The sequence below is a fragment of the Bos grunniens genome, chromosome 3, assembly GCF_055505025.1.
Source record: "Bos grunniens cultivar Pamir isolate PY7600 chromosome 3, Bosgru_T2T1.0, whole genome shotgun sequence".
NCBI lineage: Eukaryota > Metazoa > Chordata > Mammalia > Artiodactyla > Bovidae > Bos > Bos grunniens.
In genome coordinates, this window is record NC_141167.1 from 26,803,374 (window position 1) to 26,824,210 (window position 20,837).

Below are 20,837 nucleotides of genomic sequence, written 5' to 3' on the forward strand. Positions count from 1 at the left end.
GATAATTATATACATACATGCTAATTTAGTATTTAAGATGCAGTTTAGGATAGTTGAACTAATTATTAGTATTAGTTAGCTTGAGTCTACCCTCTTTTCTATAATAGCTATGTGTCTAGTTGGGTAGTTAAGATTAGTAGAAATCTCCTCAGTATTTTTCTTTTTTAAAATATTAAAAAATTTTTCTATTTATTATCTTTGACTGTGCTGGTCTTCATTGCTGCACAGGCTTTTCTCTAGTTGCAACAATTGGGGGCTGCTTTCTAGTTGCACTGTTCGGGCTTTTCATTGTGGTGGCTTCTCTTATTATGGAGCGCTGGCTCTAGAGCGTATGGGCTTCAGTAGTTGTGGCTCGAGAGCACAGGCTCAATAATTGTGGCACATGGGCTAAGTTCTGTGACCTCTGGGATCCTCCTGGACCAGGGATCAAACCCATGTCTCCTGCATTGGCAGGCAGATTCTTTACCACTGGCCACCAGGGAAGCCCTTGTATATTTTTCTTGAATGTTAAGCTATTTTACTGAAGATTAGCTTTTGGAACATCTATTTCAATTTCTTAGTATAAAATACTGACCACATAAACATAATAACTATCACTGTATCATTTCACTTGGCCTCATTAGATTTTATTTTTGTGTCATGTAGAAAAAATACATCTGTTTTGTTTTTTTCCCTTGAAGCCCTTTGTTTCCCAAAGGAAATGATTGCAATATAGATGTGTCACTTTTTCCACAGATAAAATGATATGTAGAGGTAGCCAGGTACTTGGGGCTCCTACAACAAAGGAAAATTCCTCTAAGGAATGTTGCCAACATTGTTGCTGTTACTGAGGGTAGAGGAATTTCTGGCTCCTAAATTGGAATTTAGGATTCAAGGATTCATTTTTTAATAATAAATTTTGTTGTAATAGTGGTGGCCCATCTTATCTTGAACTCTTGGGAAACAACTAAAAACAAATGGTCCAGTTTTGTAGATGCTAAAGATTGTTCCTTTAAGTGCCAGAAATTTAATTGTGGTTTTATGGAAATCTTTTAGAACTTATATTTTACTGGCTTCTCTTTATAGAAATAAAGTTTAAAAATTAAAAAAAAAAAGCTCAATTCAGAACATACAGAGAATACAGAAAAGTTATTTATTTTATAAATATTTATCAGACAATGTGTTCAGTGCATTTTATTAGTTGTGGAGGATGTAATTGTGAATAAATGACATACTGTCCTTGTCTTTACTGAGCTCAGTCTGGTATAAAAAAGAAAATATAAATCATGAGAATTGAATTTTTAAAAAACTATAATAATGTCATAAGTCATGCTTCCAAAAATGTTTTAGCTTATATATTAATAGAAGTATGTAAAATAAAAGCAATAGTTTTTCTTACACCCTTTCTTTAGAGAAAAAACACGGAGTTCCAACTTGTTAATGTCCTAATTCTCATGTAAAGTTAGTGTGCCTAAAAGCCTGGAGCATTTAAAGTGAAGAGCAATCACAGAATACAAGACATTTTATCCATCTTGTGGCAGGAAGCTCTGTACTTTTAACCAATTTTGGCAACTCACATGGTTTTAGTGGAATCAGAACTTGCAGAAAAGTTAAGTGGCCAGTGTAGAATTTAGCTATAAAAATAGGGGCAATAGCACCTTTCTCCTATAATTTAAAAATTGAATGGTACTAAAAGGCTCATATAGAAAAACATTGTCCTTCTATTGCAGGAAGGGGGATCCCTTCCAGGGCCCGAAACTGGTCTCTTGTCTAACACTCGGAAATGAATTGTCCAGGGAGACACATTTGCTGACAAAGCAAGAGATTTTATTGGGAAGGGGCACCCGGGTGGAGAGCAGTAGGGTAAGGGAACCCAGGAGAACAGCTCTGTCACATGGCTTGCAGTCTTGGGTTTTATGGTGATGGTAGTTTCCGGGTTGTCTTTAGCCAATCATTCTGACTCAGAGGCCTTCCTGGTGGCGCATGCCTTGTTCAGCCAAGATGTATGCCAGAGAGAAGGATTCTGGGAAGTGGTCAGAATCCTTTTGACCTTTCCTGAACTCTTCCAGTTGGTGGAGGCTTATTAGTTCCCTGTTCCTTACCAGGACCTCCTGTTGTAAAACAGCTCATGCAAATGGTTACTATGGTGCCTGGGCAGTTTCAATCAGTGTGCTTCCCCTAACACTTCTGCCCCTCTGCTTTCTCTGTTCTGCTTGTTAGACTATCCATTTTCAACCTTTTTTGCTGTTTATACTGCTATTTTTGTAATGTACCTAGCATTTCATTCATTCAGTAGACATTTATTAAGCAACTAGTACATGCCAGTCTCTGTGTGAGGAGATACTAAAGATACAGGGATGATTAGGGCAGTATACTATCAAGAGCCACTGTGGGGTTGTTTAGAGGGTATTCATTCCTAAATCTGAACCAAAGATTTTTTTGTTTGATGATGCATTGAGACCATCTTATCTGTCTCCTATGAAACCTATATGTGGGTCAAGAAGCAACAGTTAGAATCCTGTATGAAACAACTGACTGGTTCAGGATTGAGAAAGGAGTACAACAAGGCTGTTTATTGTCGCCCGGTTTATTTAACTTATTTGCAGAGTATATCATATGAAATGCCAGACTTGATTAGTTATAAATTGGAATCAAGATTGCGGATATCAACAACCTCAGATAATGTGGATGATACCACTCTAATAGCAGAAAGTGAAAAGGAACTAGAGAGCCTCTTGATGAGGGGTGAAGGAGGAAAGTGAAAAAGCTGGCTTAAAACTCAATATAGAAAAACTAAGATCATGGCATCCGGTCCCATCACTTCGCAAATAGAAGGGGAAAAGGTAGCAGCAGTGACAGATTTCATTTTCTTGGTCTCTAAAATCTCTGTGGATGGTGACAGCAACCATGAAATTAGACGATGATTGCTTCTTGGCAAGAAAGCTATGACAAACCTAGACAGTGTGCTAAAAAGCAAAGACATCACCTTACTTACAAAAGTCCATATAGTCAAAGCTATGGTCTTTCCAGTTGTCATGTACGGATGTGAGAACTGGACAAATAAAGAAGGCAGAGTGCCAAAGAATTAATGCTTTAAAACTGTGGTGCTGGAGAAGACTATTGAGAATCCCTTGGACAGCAAGGAGATCAAACTAGTGAATCTTAAAGGAGATCAGCCCTGAATACTCTTTGGAAAGACTGATGCTAAAGCTGAAGCTCCAGTACTTTGGCCACCTGATGCTAACAGCTGACTCATTGGGAAAGACCCTGATGCTGGGAAAGATTGAAGGCAGAAGAGGGTGACAGAGGATGAGATGGCTGGATAGCATCACTGATTCAGTGGATATGAACTTGGGCAAACTCCAGAAGATGGTGAGGGACAGGGTAGCCTGGCATGTTACAGTTCGTGGGGTGGTTGAAACATCAGACATGACTTGGCGACTGAACAACAGCATTGCCACTATACCAGTCTTAGACACTGAAGTCTATCAAAAATAAACCCAATTTATAATTGGGTCCACTAAATTTATACTAGGATTTAATTTTTACACTACACTGTCAAAAATGATAGTGCCTTAGATTTTGAAGCTCTTGACCCCTGATGTTGATAATGGTGGTGGTGGTGGTGATAGAAGATTTGGAGGACACAGACACCATCCTGATACTTTGGTATATACTGTTAAATGTAAAGTCTTTAATGACCCTATGGATCTTTCTGTCTTGTTGGGGAGATAATAAGAACACATGAAAAGCACATGAAAGAACTGGTAAGCAAGAATTACAAAATTAATAGTTTGTCTCTTATAGAGTCAAATAGTGTAATTTATAAACAGATTTAGAGATATAGGCTTTTTTTCCGCCTTGACCTGGAGAACTGTTTGATCAGCCAGTACTGAATTAAAGTCCTTTGAGCTTCTCTGGCACAAAATTAACTGCTAGAAAAGCAGATATGAAAGGAAAAAAATGTAAAGGGTATTAGTGAAGGTTGTTAGACACTGACCTTAACCTTGTCCATCTGGCAAAATTAATGTATTTTTATCCATCACTGCTTATAGTTTTATTGATGTTTAGCATAGAATTGATGTTTCTTTTCAGACTGTTAACAGAGGAACTTCATTATTGTGCACCCAATATGTGCCAGGCATTTGGCAAAATAGTGAGGCTATGATGAACAAAATTGGATAGATCCTTACCTCTTTACCTCTTACAGTCTAGTGATGAACGTAAACATTAAATAAAGAATTATGCAAATAGAAAACAGAGCCATGGTTGGCAGGATTGACTGCTTGAGGGGCACAAGGGAAATTTTGGGATAATGGAAATGTTCTATGTCTTAATTGTGGTGGCTGCATTTGTGCATATGTTTATCAAAATACATTGAACTCTGTACATCTAAAAAGGATACATTTAATGTTACATAAATTATAACAGTATGTTTGTTTAAAAAATACTCAAATACATGTAAAATTATAGCCGTAATAAGTTTTACAAAGGAGTGTTGCATGGGCTATGAGAACGTAAAATAGAATTCACATAGGCAGGGAGGAAATGATGAATAGAAGTAAATGAAGGATGGGGATTGGTTTCATGGGGACAGTGTAAAAGGCAGAAATAACCACAAGGCCCATGTGCCAAGTCCCTGAGGTTAGAAGATCCATGGCAAATTGAAAGAACTTGAAAAAGGCCATTGTGTGGAGTGCAGAAAATGAGGGAGTAGGTGTAAGACGGAGTTATGGACAGGTAGGGCTAAACCTTGCACACCATTGATGAATACTCCGTTGTATCCTAAGCACAAGGGTAAGCAGTTGAAGTTCTTTAATGGGGTCAGGTTGGGAATGCTGGGCCGGAGGAAGCACAAGCTGGAATCAAGGTTCCCGGGAGAAATATCGATAACTTCAGATATGCAGATAACACCACCCTTATGGTAGAAAGTGAAGAACTAAAGAGCCTCTTGATGAAAGTGAAAGAGGAGAGTGAAAAAGTTGGCTTAAAGCGCAACATTCAGAAAACGAAGATCATGGCATCTGGTCCCATCCACTTCATGGCAAATAGATGGGGAAACAGTGGCAGACTTTATTTTGGGGGCTCCAGAATCACTGCAGATAGTGACTGCAGCCATGAAATTAAGATGCTTACTCCTTGGAAGAAAAGCTATGACTAACCTAGACAGCATATTCAAAAGCAGAGACATTACTTTGCCAACAAAGGTCCGTCTAGTCAAATCTATGGTTTTTGCAGTAGTCATGTACGGACGTGAGAGTTGGAATATAAAGAAAGCTGAGCGCCAAAGAATGGATGCTTTTGAACTGTGGTGTTGGAGAAGACTCTTGAGAGTCCCTTGGACTGCATGGAGATCAAACCAGTCAATCCTAAAGGAAATCAGTCCTCAACAGTCATTGGAAGGACTGATGCTGAAGCTCCAGTACTTTGGCCACCTTATGCGAAGAACTGATTTGCTGGGAAAGACTGAAGGCCAGAGGAGAAAGGGATGACAGAGGATGAGATGGTTGGATGGCATCACTGACTGGATGGACATGAGTTTGAGTAAGCTCTAGGAGTTGGTGATGGGCAGGGAATCCTGGCGTGCTGAAGTCCATGGAGTCGCAGAATCGGACAGGACTGAGCACCGGAACTGAAATAACCATCATGAAAAAATAGTAAGAGCAGAAGGCAGTTGCCCTCCAGATCAGTAACTCAGTAATTTATTCGTGTCTGTGATTTCCTGGTTTGGATGAATTTTTGTTCAGTTCCCCTAAGCCCAAGAAGTTATGTCATTTGGATTCCCAAAGTATTTTCACAAACCACCTACATTCCTTATGGAGCTGTGGCACAACAGCAAGCCCATGTTTCCCTGGATTAATAAAACAGGCACCGCTGCTGTTGTTTATTTAGTATCTCCCCCTCCCCTCACGCCCTTCCCCGCCTCGCGACACAAACAACTTTCCGGAAGTAAGAAAAAGCAGTCATCCAGATGAAATTTGGCTCCACAGCTGCCAAAATAGTGGATGTCGAGCTAGACGCGAGTGGGTTTAGGTGTTTGCGTCTGTGACCGGGTCTTTCCCAGTCGCCACCCTATGGGAACCTTCGGGACCGAAGCCCCGAAGCCTAGCTGAGCTCCCTTGAGCCTCGAGCTCCCTTTCCTGGGGGCAGCCAGGAATTGGCGTGGTGGGGCAGCCGCGAGTCCCGAGGAATAGGTCCGGGCGCGGCAGACGGCCAGAGCCCCGAGGTGAGCCCTGGGCTGCGCGAGGCGGTGGAGGGCTGGGGAGCCGGGCGGTCCAGATGCCCGGCCGCCGCGGCCGGCCCCTCCCGCCTCTTCACCCCAAAATTGGCCTAACCGCCAATCTTCGGCCGCTCACCTCCTTTACCGCAGGTGACCCATGGCCAATCGCCAGGGGTCTCTTTGCCAAGAGTCGTCAGAGTCAGCCAATCGGTGCGGTCCCTCGGTCGGGGCGGGGCAGGGGTAGCGAGTGAGGGGCTGTCCCGCGGGAAAGGCAGAACCTGAAGAGACCAACTGCACCGCATCGGTGATTCGGCGGAGGGGGGCGAAGAGGGGTTCTCGGAAGCGGCCCTCGGCTCCCTCCCCTGGAGGCACAGAGGGCGGGGGCCTTGGCGAATGGCTTTCTTGGTGGCCACTTGCGGAGTGAGTAGACCCGGAGGGTCTGGGAGAGGGGCCGGCTTCCACCCCTGAGTTCCCAGGGACCCTGCTGCTTGCCCAGGCCGTGGGCGCGAGTGTGATTCTCTCCCTGCCTCCATCCCGTCGCCCCCTGGGGTGAGTAGGACGATGTGGCCGTCCGGGCCCTCTCTTCCGTGAGACTCTCCTCACTTCCTGGCCGAGATGGTTGGAGGCTGGGACTAGGGGCCTTCTGAAACCCGGAGAGGTCATTCGCCTCCAACCAAACCAGTCTGGAGAGAATCGCTTCCCCCTTTTCGATTCATTTTTGTGAAACTCTAGTCTTATTTCGGAAGCTATCTCAAGATATTGAACACAAAAGTTAGACTTTCTCTTAATGTGAAAGTTTAATTTTGACCAGTTGCCCAATAATAGAATTTCCTGTTGCTGGCCAAGCATTTTTTGTTGTTTTATTTTTGGCTGTGTTCTTGCCTTGGCCAGTATTTTTGTGTGTAATGATTATGGGTGCTGTTATTTGTGAGTATGTGTGTGTTGGGAAGGGGAGGTGGTTTTATGTTTTGGGGGTAGTTTGTGGAAAAAATAGTGAAAACTTTGGAATAGTTTTATGGGGTTCACTTAAAAACTGGAGGGAAAAGTTTAGGTTCTCAGTATGCTTGGTTATGGAAAGTTGACTGTAAGCAATGGACTAGGAAGCATGTATAAATCATGCATTTATTGCATCATTCCTACTATATTTAAGTTTTTGATATGAAAGAGTAAGAAATGTATTAAGAAAATGTCTGCCGATTTGAAGTAACATTTGGCTTTACTTGTTGATTAAACTGTGTACTTTTAGCTGTATTCAGGAAATCAAAAACAAATCAAGGAATTATTTCTCCTAGTATTGAGTTAAGAAAGTGGGAGAGATCTTAGAATAGTAGTTGCAGTTTTAAGAATTCTTGTAGTGAACTTTAAGTTGGGAATTCTCATCCACCGTGAATCATCTCTCAGAACATTGCCTTTATTGAACTGAGTTTGTGATAAAGCCCTTTAATAAATAATGTTAACATCTTTCATTTACTTTTAATTTTTTTTTAATTTCACTTTTTATGTACCCCAGCACCTTAAAATACCATGTTACCTTTCCTATTCTAGGAAAGATAAAAACCACTAAAAATCAGACTTTCAGTCTGGAGAGCTTACCTGGGAAATTAGAAAGATAACAGAGAAGCTGGATCTATTTTCAAAATGTTCTGAGTTTGATTTTTACAAAGATGCCATTTTACTTGAAGTACCCCTCAATAAACACTAGGTTGCAATGGCTGTTGGTCACATTGATTTTGATATTTCCAAAGTCTTAGGTGGTGGTCTTTTTTCCTTTAGTGTGGAAAGATTGGTAATAATCTAACCACTAATCCATCCCCAGTTGTTAAGTTTGGTTCAGGCCGTAAAGAGCATTGTGATACAACCATATTCTGCTGATTGGAAAATCAGGCAGTTGCATAGTTTGTAATTTCTTGCTTGAGAAAGAGGATATCAGGCTTTTATTTTAAAAAGGAAATTCTGAGATGTCCCCTGGGATATGTTGAGTTCTGTCAGTATCTGAGAACTGATGTTTATTGGGATTCTATAGAAAAAGACAGTTTTTTATGGGTACTGTAATGTACTTGGCCTAAGATTATATTTGTACTATTTGTACTAAAGCTTCCCTTGTAGCTCAGTCGGTAAACAATCTGCCTACAATGCAGGAGACACAGGTTTGATTCCTGGGTCAGGAAGATCCCTTGGAGAAGGAAATGGCAACCCACTCCAGTATCCTTACCTGGAGAATCCATGGACAGAGGAGCCTGGCAGGCCACAGCCCATGGGATCGGAAGAGTTGGACATGACTTAGCGACTAAACCACCACGAGATTATATTTAGGAAGATTTTCCAGTAGATGTTTAAGCAAAGATTATGTTTGAAAGAATAATTCTTAGGTTGAAAATGTGTTTAAGCCAAGTACCTCTCCCTAAGTATTTTAGTTAATTGAAGTTCCACCACACACAGGCAGTTAGTCATTTAAAGCCATTTTTCATCTCCCTTATTTTCCATGTCCAGTTAGTTACTAGATCCTGTTTAATCTGCTTTAGAAATAGCTCTTGGGTTTATCCTTTTTTCCTCCCACATAGCTGTTTTAATTCAGGCCCTCATCATCTCTCACCTAAACTTTAACAAAACTTAACTAGTCTCCCTGTCACTAGACTCCCTCTACCCATATTCTTTTCCACAGTTAGATCCCACTGAGTCACAGCTGTGCTTAAAAGTCTATTTTGGCTCCCCCTTGCCCAAGCCCAGCTGCTGAGAATGTTCTTTAAGGCCCTTCACAACTTGGTGATAATTATCACTCTTGGTGTGGACTCAGCTGCAGGCATCCTACTCAGGGCATCTACTGTAGCATTATGAACTCTTACCTGTTTGGAACATTGCATAGCCTCTCATAGCTCTTTGCACAGTCACTGCCTTTCCTTCTTGATTAAAATTACAGTTGCTTAGAATTCAGTCCAGTGCTATATCACTACTACTTTTGACATACAATTTTTGTGTTACTTTTTCTTTGATGTCTTCCTTCCTTCAGGCAAAGCAAGTTAAGATTACTGTTGTCCTTCACGTGTTACTACAGCACTTTGTTCATACCTCTATGCTATAGATCTTTGTGCACGTATTTGGTTCTTGGATTAGACTCTAACCTTCTTTATTTCTGTAGGGCCTTTGTCCCTAGTCTAGTGCTTGGCACATGATCAAAATACTTGACTTAATCATGTCGTTAAGTGTACAAACCTTTGACTCATTGTACTGAAGCTTGGTTTATCCGTGTGAGTTAGAAAAATATTCCAAGTCAACAAGCTCCCTAATTGCGGACACACCTGAGAGACAGGACTGCAGAAAACGTTAGAAACAACGTTACAAATGGTAAGTGGATTTCCAGGCAAAGGCCTACTTTTCCAAACTATGCGGCCTCTAATACAGTTGAAAGAATACTAGTAGTGGTACCAGTACAAGTTGGTTTTGTAGTAGTTAGCATCACAGGAAGAACAGCATGTTGCTGGCTAGAGAAGTCAGGGAGACTGCTTGGAAAGGGTGAAATCTGATCTCATTCCAGAAGATTAGGTAATGATTAATTGTATTTGCTATGTTATCTGTATTGTCCTTAACGAAGTCCTTTGAAGACATTGATAGCACCTGGCACATAACAGATCTTCAGTGAATATTTGTATTGCAGAGGAATGTTAATGGTTGCTGTGTGTGTTTTGGAGGGCAGGGGAGTTATTAATACTATAGGAGTTCATTTATTTCTAGAAACACCTTTAAGAACTTTGCTTCTTTGCTATATTGACAGAGCAGCTAATTTTGTTTTTTCTAAAATGTGCCATTTCAACCAAGGTATTCTGCTTACTCGGTTGTTTCTTTGCATTCTCTGCATTCCAGAGCATGTTTTTTAATCCGGTTACATTAATCTTCCTCACTCAGTTTCAAGGTTACACTAAATTTTTGCTTGTGTTTTGACTTTTTTTTTATCCTATGGTAGAGGATCCAACTGCAGTTAGAACCTTTAAGTTTTTATTGTCTTTGTTTAAATGAAGTTAACTTTTTTTTTTAAGCCAGTAAATGGATCCTTGGTTTTTCCAGTATGGTGAGCTGTTCACTCACCTGATGAATATGGTTATTTACTTGGAGATACTGGCTTCACAGACTCTTAGAACTGGAAAGGATCTTAAAGTTTTAATTCAGCCTCTATGTATTTATAAAATGGAGAAAACAGTTTCAGAGGAGCCAGGTGACTTGCCCAAGTTCACGCAGTTAGAGACCAGACTAACAGGACTACCATCTGTGGTTTTTGCTCTTCTGTTAGCTCTAGAGAGAACTGGGGTGCTGCTCTGATACTTGTGTTCATTCATTGCTCGCCTCAATCTCCTAAGTCCCAGTAATTTTTCCAATTCAGACACTGATTTTGCACTTTCAGTTCAGCATCTGCATCTGAAAAATATCTTACATCTCCAAGAGAATATTGTTCGTTATTTCACCTCCTTGTGCTTTTCAGCCTCTCTTTGTGCTTATACTTGCTCCTAAGTCTGGAAAGATGGCTTTTCTGGTTACTCTCCAGTTTCCTGCAAATTCATTCTCTTTGCTTCTCTCTCTGCCCCAGGAGGCTGACCTTCACAGCCTGTGTTACCTAGAGTCCTTTTTACCTTCTGGCTTCTCGTAGGGTTTAGACAATGGAAGGACAGAAGATGGAAGGAAAAAAAGAACCTTTGGGGGTATTTATTCCTCTTGCTCTCTCTCTGCTTTGATGAATTTGTGGCAGTGGCTGTGTCCTACAGCTGGTGTCCCTTGAGCCTGCTCGGAGCTACATTGTTTCCCTCCTTGTTCCTTCAATCTTGGCTGCTGATCCTGATTCCTGGGTACCTTAGCATCCCTTGCTAGTTTACTTAACCCTGCCCTCATTTCTCTCCTAAAGAAAAGTTCACACATCCCATCTATTTATAATGTTTCCCACCCTTACTCACTGCTGTTAATAATTTCCCCCTCCTCATCTTTGTCCAAATCAAAATGCTACCTCTGTGACACTTTTCTGACCCCCTTAACTTTCTCTTTTGAATTGTTTAGTACCTTTCTCATAATAATTCATCATGCTTGAAGCAGTTATTTGTAGACACATGTTTATCTCCTACTACAGATTTGAAACTGTTAGGTATTGCAGAGTGGTTATTTGTAGTTAGATGCTTATCTCCTACTACAGATTTCAAGCTACGTCTGCTTCATCTTGGGATGTCCAGAGCATCCAGCGCAGTGTCATAGTCATAAACACCCAGTGAATAAATCATTATTGTAATGCTGAATTCCAAACCCAGAGTAGTATGTATGAAACTATGTTCATGAGACTTGGCATGAGAGAATGAAGTTTTAGAAGTTTGTTTTAGTTATTATCATCTGGTCTTGCTTCTTGAACTCCCTGGGTGGTGTCTTTCCTATTTAATTTCTCTTCTCTTAAAAACTTTCAGTTACTCTTAAAAGTTTTCAGCATCCATACTTATAATAAATTGTTTAGAAAGTTAGATGTTATTTGTGATTTTTTTAATGAGTACTCTGATTTATAATCTGCAAGAACATCTTTGATTGCTTTTTATGTTTAAATCCGAACAGGTTGACGCATTTCAGAATTCCTTAATTCATTAATTTACAAAAATTTTATTGAGCACTTGCTACAAACCAAGCACTATCCTGGGGGTACAGTGGAGAATAAAAAGAGTCTTGTCATGTCAAACATATATTTTAGTCATATTTTAGACTTTTTTGATAGATTTCTGACAACAGGGTAATCAGGGTAATTTTGTATTGCACATTTAACAGCCTTAGTGAAAACAACTTATTTCCTTCTGTTTGATGTTCACTGGCAGCTAAATCAGATATACAAAAACTGCTTCGGCATATGTAATTTTAAAGGAATTATCACCAAGCCAGTTACAGAATCTATTCATTCCAATTCAGGGTTATTTTTGTTTTATTTTGTTTGCTTGTTTTGTGTGAGAAATAAGCCATTTAGTACTGATTGCCTATTGGCCTGACTAGTTTATCGTTTAACTTCCCTTGGTGGTTTTATTTCAGTTTGTTGTATTTTGCCATACAGAGAGATCAGTTTTGTTAAAGGAATACATTAGATTTTGTAGAAACATTTCATAATCACATTTCAACAAGTAATATGAATGATTATGAGAATTCTGTAGTTATTTGAAAACTTGAACTACTAAAGCATTCAGTTTTAAGAATTCATGTGTTGAACATGAATTTTTCCTCATTACATGTAGAGCAGATTTCCAGGAGACTTTCTGAAACTTCCATTTTTGGTGGGCCCTTGAAAATCATGAGAATTTGCTTTCCAAAATTCTGTGAAGCTCAGTGACAGGCAGTCATATGAGGTTGGAAAGGGGAAGAATGTATTTTTTGCATCCCATCCTAGTAAGCAACTCAGAGCTTATTTAAGATCCTGGAATGACTTAACCTATGACTTTTAATTTTAAGAAAGATATTGTCAGTAGCCTGACCAGCGATTAACGTGTGAAAAATAAAGCTTTGACTAATTGCCAGCACCACATGGTCAAACAGTGCTTCATTAAGTGGACTTATATAGTAGATATTTTTGTTTTTTATGAGTTTACTTTCTTTAGTGTTGACTCATAATCATGGAATTGGCAGGAAGGATGTGGGAAAAAATTATGTATTCTGCTTTGTTTTACTGGCCATTTTTCTTGTTAGCGTGCGTGTGCGTGCGTGGGTGCTAGTTTATACTTTATCTGTAAATAATGTTATACATTTGTTATGCTTTATTTTATTTGGCTTGAAAAGATGTATCTGAGCAGCTTTAGTGTTACCAAGTTTACTCTCTCAAGACATTTTAGGGTTTGATAATTTTAAAATAATAATGCTGATGATTTTGCAAGCTAAAAGAGTTATAAAATTTTTGAAACATTTATAACCAGTACAGTTTCTGAATACTTTTTACATAAAATTTTTGAGTTTACTAATTTTTTAAAAATCAGGCACCATGAATATATAAAGTAAAAATTAAGAAGTCTTTGTCTCAAATGCACCTCTTTCTCAATCTTACTTCGTAGGTGTAACATCTGCTTCTTGTGTGTTTTATTTCAGACCTGTGTGTGTGTGAGAATAAAATAACTTTTCAAAAATATAACATCTTATTATTCATGTCTCTGTCTAGAATAAGGTAATCACTCAGCCAGTATTAATTGGCCTGAATTTTGATGTCTATTTTATTTTTGTAATTTGCTTTCTACATTCAGAAGCTGTAAACTCATATTTCATTTAAACATTTTTTAAAGTAATTTGCTGCATTCTGAAATCTTGAGGCAATCTGTATGCCTCCCAGACATTTATATCTCTATAATGCTAGTTACAACCTTTATAGAGAGGGAGAACATATTATTGTCCCAACTGGAGCACTTGGAGAGTGAAAGAGGCTGCTAATAATTTTGTTCAGACAACGGGCATAAAAAGAGACTCTCCCAGACAAACTGGGATAGTGGTCACCCTGTTTATAAACTCCAGGTTTTTGTGTGTTCTGTTTACTTTTGGCAGTAAGTTCACATATGACTTTATTGAATAAATTGGGAGAGTCATTTGGAAAGACAAGGTATCAGTGATTTAAATAGAGGAAAATGGTACAAACCCAAACCTTTCTTGTGCAGTTGTTTGAGTAATCAAATAAATCACTTTATGGAATCAATATTAGTATTTTGTTCTGTAAGTCAAAATGTTACATAACAGTGGTGGTATTAGATGAAGAGAGATCATGAAGAGTAAGCAGTTGTGCTAAGAGTTATGATAAAGCTAAGGAATTTTGACAAAGGTGTAGGTACCTGATTTCTATTTGACAAAGCAGCTCTTTTCTGTCCCAAGTATATGAGCAATTTAGACTTGCTGTGTTTGGTTTTTTTTTTTAAGAGAAGTTATTTTCTTTATAAATTTAAAGATAAAAATGTTTTTATTTTTCAAAGAACTAATGTATTTTCAAAATCTTTTTATTTTATGGAAAAGAGTGATTCTTTATATTGTTTGACTCTTTGTTACCAAGGTAATAATTGAGCACAATTTACCTTTTGTGGTTCGGGCATAATACCTGATACTTTTCTGAACATCTCATGTGGAATTTTGTTTCTGATCTGTTTTCCAAGACTGTATTTTAGCACTAGTTTTGTCTATTTCTCATACCTTTTTTATTACTACTATCTGTTTTCTTCAGAGTTCATCAGCTTACTGTATATTTTCCTTTTTTTCAAGGAATGTTAAATACAGTTTAAGTTATGCTGGTATCCTTTTCTCGATTATACTTCTCTATTAGAGTTGCATATGTTTTGTATATTACCTAGTTGTTAATTTATTTTGTTCTTAATCCATCAAATATTTGTTGAGAAACTTTTCTGTATGTTAGGCCTAGTTTAGGGTCTGGGAAACTGCTGAATCCTGGTTATTTTCAGCTCCACATTATGAAGAAGAAATAGAACACTAACTATTTTGTTACTTTATGTATATTCTTTCATCTCTCCAACAACCTTAAGAGGTTTATTTTTGTGTCCTTCCCTGGTAAGAAAATGGAGGTAGAGAAAGTAACTTGGCCAGATCATGTAGGTAATTACGGAATCCCAGATTCAGGATTTAAAACTAGATCAGTCTGACTTTAAAGCTTGTGTTCATTTTGGGTACACTAGGCTCCTGCAGACATTTTTAGATTAAATTTTAGTCTAATATGCTATGAGTTCTTTTCAAATATCATTGTGATTTAATAGAAAAATGTAATGGGTTTGAAATCAAAGGACTGGGTTGAAATCTCAAAAACCCATCTGGATGATTTGGGTAAGCACTTATAAAATAGGGTTAATATCTATCTATTTTACTATGTTATAATAATGAAACAAGAAATGACATACAGTAAAGTATCTAGCCAGAGGATCTAGTACTCTGAAAAAAACTTCCTGTACTGTATTGTGCATCCCTGGTGAATCTGTGCTGCTGCTGAGTCGCTTCAGTCGTGTCCGACTCTGTGCGACCCCATAGACAGCAGCCCACCAGGCTCCCCCGTCCTTGGGATTCTCCAGGCAAGCTGTGGTGCTAGTACTGTTCGTTTAAAACTATGGGAAAAGGCTTTACCGTTCAGGGCATTCTTGGGGCACCGAGCAGTTGTTGATAAAATAGCTATAACTATCATGTTGATAAAAGAGAACCTAATTTGGAATCTTAGACTATCAGAACATTGACTTAGATGGAAAATGCTGTTCTGAAGTTACACTGGAGGAAAGAATTTAATAATAGGCTCAATTTTATGGATATTTTTGAATTGGAAATCTTTACTCCAAACAAATTGGTATATGAGTATTTTTTAGGGTTAAAAATTCATATTCTCAGAACTTCTCTATACCTCTAAATTCTGTTTTCCTTTAGCTGAAGAGGGTAAACCACAGAAATGGCAGATTATAAATGTTTCCAAATTTTTAATAAACCAAGGAAGGCACTGATTAGTATACCCCACATAAAATCTTACTAATATTTGGTCTTACTAATATTTCTGGTTTCTTTAATATACTTTTTTCATCATTAAAGCAACTTTTGAGTAACTTGGTAAGGAAACAAAGTGGTGTCATTTTTCAAAAAACTTAATTTTCTAATTTCTAAGGAACAGAAAAGCCATTAAAATTTTTGGCGTAATTTTTAAATTTAATTATTTTTTAACTTGCCACTTGCTACTCACGTACCTATTGATACTTTTCCTCTGTACAGTTACAGATTTTTCTCTTATTATTCCTTTAATTAATTACTCATGTCACACGCACAGCATAGTAACTTTCTATTCTCTCTTTTCCTTACCTTTTGGAAGATCAGTACCACACTTGCTTTTTTCCAGTCTTCTGGTATCTCTCCAGTTCTTGAATTTTCAAAAATAATTGTAAGTGATTCAATTGTAAGTATGCCCTATACTTCTTTCATTGGCTGAAAGCGTATCTGTGATGCATGTCATCTCAAATTGCTAACTGTGAACATAAACTTTCCAAATACTCATATTTAATCAAAACAACATTTCTGCAAAGTTTTTATTATTTTATTTAAGGACTGTTTTGCTAATTTTCCTTTAAAAATCACCTACTTTTGTCTGGATTTATGCCATTTGTTTTTCATTAGGTGTCTTGTTTTCTTTGGTGTTTTTCCTTTGTTAAATTTTTAAGCTGTTATTCCTTTTACAGTTCTGCTACTGATCACTTATTTTGTTTTCTTGTTACTCTGAACTCTGAGACTCACATGGAATAATTTCGGTGTTTCTCGTTTCACAACATATTATATAAGAGAAAGCACTGAGCATAAGGTACTTAGTCCTTTAAGTTTTTGCTGTGAAATAAGATTTGATATGAAAATAATTACTCATTTGTGAATTTCTTTTTAGAGTGTTATTCAGTCATAGCCCTTCCTGTTCTTCATTATTCTTCTCAGTTCCTTAAATTACTCATAACTTTCTTATTTCCTGATTCTGACCTCAAGAAGACCTTAAACCACCTTTCCCCACCTTTACCTCCACTATTTATTACTCTTCCTCTATCAGCAGGAATTACTTTAAAAGCTTTTACTCTTTGCCTCAAAAATTGCCTCTTGTACTATTTTAGTAAGTGTCTCTCCAAAGCAGCTACATAAGAAGTACAATTCCTGTGTACTTCAGAAAGTATTAAAGCCGTCCTTTATAATACTCTTCTTTCTAATGGCAGTGAAGTATTCAGTTATGTATATGTATAAAGTACAATGTTTAATGTCCCTATTAGAGTTATTAATAGAAATTTAATTTTGCTAACGTGTTAGAAGTACCTTCTGAGAAAAGTGATGATATTCAACATAAGTATTAGAAAGATAGTAGGGAGGTACTTACATACAATTTTGAGGCAGTTTAATATTCTTCTGTCATTTTAGATATTATTTTTGAAATTCCCCTTAAATTGGGCCAGATGTCTGCCTTTATATATTTTTAATCTGGACACATAGACCTTGGTTGATAGAGAATTATGTGTTACTGTTAACTTTATACATGTACTTTAGCTTTCTTTAATTAGCAAGTTACTCTTGAAGACTAGGGACTTTTTTTTTTTTTAAACCGCGTTTGCCACATAAGTGGGTTTTTTTTCTTTACATAGATTATGGTTAGATTTAGGTATAATTTCTATTGAGTTTCTTCTAGTTTAGCTTATTTTATATTACAAACCATTTTGTCTCTGTTTCTCTGTAATAGTTTTATTTTAAACTTTAAATGAATTCATACAGAAATCATCTTTAGAACTATGGCTCATCAATGTGGTAAATTAAGGAGCAGCCACCTCTTTTGGTCCTGACTGCCAAAAATGCAGTATAACCACTTACTACTGAAGGAAAAAAGAGAAGGAAAGAAAGACGTGAAGAAAGGACTGAGGGAGGAGAAGGAGAAAGAAAACGCAAGGCAGGGGAGATCTAGGAAGCCGTGCGTGGAGAAGACTGGCATCACGGCATCAGCATTGCCGGAAGCTGCCATCAGCGCATACACGTGTTCGCTCGACAGTGTGCTAGTGCGCTAGCCTGGAGTTGGTGTGGGGGTGGAGCGGTACAGTGCTGAATGAACGGTGGTTTCTGCCCTAGTGGAGTTTAGAATCCTTCAGGGAAATCAGTCAAGTAAATATTTAGATATGATAAAATGTGATAAGTGTTAGATTAAAAGGCAAGTACAGAGTCTGTTTGACTCCCAACCTGCTTGTTCCCAAGAGCTAAGATGTCACTGTAGGAAGTATGAAGTCATAGTGTTTTAAATGGTCTGCCTGTTCTGAGTTCTATTCAAAAGAAGACAGACCACTCTCGACATGGTAAAGGACTATATTCTATTTTTATGACCTTTTTAAAAACACAAGTCCCTTAAAAAGGATATGAATAAGTGTAATACCTTATGTTTTAAATGTTGAATGAAAAGAATAATAAAGGGATTTTATGAAATCGTTTATGTTAGAAGGTAATAAGTTCCTTTTCTCTTAAGATACTCTAAGACTAGATGACTTTCAAGAACATTATAAAAGTAACTGCTGTTGAGTGGGAGGTTGGACTACATGGCTTTAATTCCATGTCCTGAATCACAGTATGTGGTGAAAACATATATTTTCCTCTAGCACATAATTCTTAAAAGATTTGAGAAAACAGCTTAATTACTAGCATTGCTTATCCACATTAAATCAGTGTGTACATGTTATTTTATTGATTGCAGATGGGAAATTATATATGTAGATTTTATTTTAAGGTATACCAAAGATTTATGAATTTACTATGCAAGAGAGTTTAGGCCAGTTCTGGGATTTTAAGCTAATAACTATTGTTACAAACTTCCTATTATATAGTACATAGAGAAAAGTGGATTGTTGAGTAGATCTTTGACTTGGGTGTTACGATGTTGGGGGTTTTAAGGGTAAAGGAATGTTGTGGAAGACTGTCTAGGGAGAGGCAGGTCTGAGAAAAGAGCCACAGTGAGGTTCGCATGATTATATTAATAGTAAAATCAAAGAGTTGTTTTTAAGACTTAATTTAGGTAGCTTTCAGATCATAGTAATTTAAATCTAAGTTTTTCCATTTACTTATTGGGGGATTTTTAATCAAATAGTGATTTGTCTAGAAGGTTATGTTAATTAGATTTTTATAGTGGTGGTTCTAAATGGATTCAGAAGAGGGAAAATTCTTGAAGATCACTTTTTCTCATTTAGATCCTTCACCTTTTTATTTATGAGCATGCCATTGACTTTTTTAATATTTAGCAAGAATAATGTATTTAACTGATTTTAATGAGGTTTATAGTTAAGTTATTGATAATTATATCGCTTTTGAAACAAAAAGTAAGCCAAGCAGTCCTTCCTATATTCCTGTGGTGTAGTTACATTGAAAGGAATCACTCCCTACTTTCTTAGTACAATACTGTAGTATCTCTGGAATGTGATGGATTTATCCTTTCTTTCCCACATCTTTTATTATATTCTGCATAGGAAGGAAGTGTTTCTAAAACAGTGTCTTAGGGGTTATCTTTAAAAATGAAGGTGTTTACAATTTTATAAATATATCTGGATTTTACATACATTGCTTATTATTTTTCTTTCTTAAACTTTTTTTTACATGACATCTCTTATTTTCAGTCCTCATTTCAAGTAGTTTCTCAGTGTGTATGTAAGAAAAAAAGTAGGCAGTTTTTGTTGCCTTTGAATTTGAAAAAGAAAATGAATTACAAGATTAGTTGTTTTTCCCATGATCTTAATAAGAGTTAGGTTTTTAATGCTTTGTTTATGAATTTAAATTTTAGTTTGGGAAGAACAGCAGTAGTAACAGTAGTTATTGATAGTAATTATAGTCTTTAGTAGAAGTCATAGCTGCCACATTAATAATAGTAGGAGGAGGAGCCTGTATTTGGAGGTAAGAAAATAGCTTAGAGAAACACAGTATCTTGTTAGTGGCTGAGCTGTAACTAGAAACCAGGTCTGCCAACCCATTGTTGTTTCCATAATGCTATATATACTGTGTCAATCTGATGTTTGAGATCATGGTGGAAAAAATGCTTTGCTAATGACAGTGTTAGGTAAGGTGAGGTGTTGGTTTAATATAAAATGAACTCTGGCCTCAACTGACTAAAATGGAGAGTGTGAAATGATAAGCAGTTTTTTGGCAAAAGGGAGGGGAACAAAAAACATTGAAGGTCAAGTATGTTATATTGGAGTAGTGTGTCTCAGCCTTTTAGTGCAGGGTTTTGTGGTTGGGTTGGGATTGTGACTTTATTGGTTCCTGACCCTTATTTCCCTGTTTAACTGCATGACTTCTAGTCATGCAAATATGGCAAGATGATAGCCTTTTTTGATCTCAGACTGTTTTGTCTTTTACAACCAAGATTAATGTATTTTTCAGTCAAAGATGATAAACTCAAAACTTTCTTTTGAGTAGAGTTAAAGCATAGGAATCCTATACTCTTAGAGCTTAAAATTTTTAGTGTACAAAAAGTAGGACATGCACATTCTGAATTGTAAAACTGAGAAATAAGTGGGCCCTCTAAATAAATAAACATTTAAACTATGTCGAGAGTGTAATGTTCATGCCAAGGGGGAAGATGAGTAGGGAAGGTAAGACAGAAGTGTTGTCACTTTCACTTAGGGAGGGCCCTCTTAGAAGAGGTGAGAATTTTGAGTTTTCCTTCTTTTTTTAAATAAGGGAGGAGGAGGAGGAAAACATCTGAGCTAATGGGGTAATTTAGAGAATAGGAGAACAATGAGAATATAAAGTTGAGATTAGGGGACTGGAGGAGGATTGAACTGAACAAAAAATAGGGGGAAAATAAGAGGGTAATCTAGGTTTTGTGCATGTTCCTTTAGCTAAATTATTGTTGCTCTGGAGCCCAGTATGGGGCTTTTGGGAGAGAAGAAAATTATTCTGAAAAAGCAGGATAAATCCTAATTTGAACAGCAGCACATGTAATTGATGAGAAGGGAATAGTGCTAGAAGTTCATGAAGGAGATTGATGTACCAACTATTCTTGGAGAATTTAGATAATTTAAATAGACCTATTATTTATGTAAAAGACTATTTTTAATTTAGAAAAGTGAAGTGTCACATATGAAGGATGATCTTTTGTACTATTAGACATTGCTGGGATTTATTGCAATTTTTTCCCCCT

At 37.4% G+C, this 20,837-nt stretch overlaps 1 protein-coding gene and 1 long non-coding RNA gene across 37 annotated transcripts in view; one reads left to right on the plus strand and one right to left on the minus strand.

Moving 5' to 3' along the window:
- OSBPL9 (oxysterol binding protein like 9) overlaps positions 1 to 20,837 on the plus strand; it is a 266,637-nt gene that overhangs the window by 203,974 nt on the left and 41,826 nt on the right. For 5 of the 36 annotated variants that reach the window (XM_086387886.1, XM_086387854.1, XM_086387865.1 and 2 more), the window contains one exon: positions 16,017 to 16,085. The exons of 14 other annotated variants lie outside the window; for them this stretch is intronic. In XM_086387886.1, the coding sequence (XP_086244012.1) occupies positions 16,017 to 16,085 (69 nt within the window). Of the gene's footprint in view, positions 1 to 5,888; positions 6,206 to 6,456; positions 6,749 to 6,874; positions 7,127 to 8,293; positions 8,402 to 9,334; positions 9,542 to 16,016; positions 16,500 to 20,837 lie in introns of those variants that run through there. 17 more of the 36 variants (XM_086388112.1, XM_086388121.1, XM_086388101.1 and 14 more) reach the window with 8 other exon arrangements.
- On the minus strand, positions 1,796 to 6,523 carry LOC147375336 (uncharacterized). The gene is made up of 2 exons (XR_015159130.1): positions 6,336 to 6,523; positions 1,796 to 5,611 (listed from the first exon to the last, which is right to left on the minus strand). It is a non-coding gene; the product is annotated as an uncharacterized LOC147375336 (long non-coding RNA).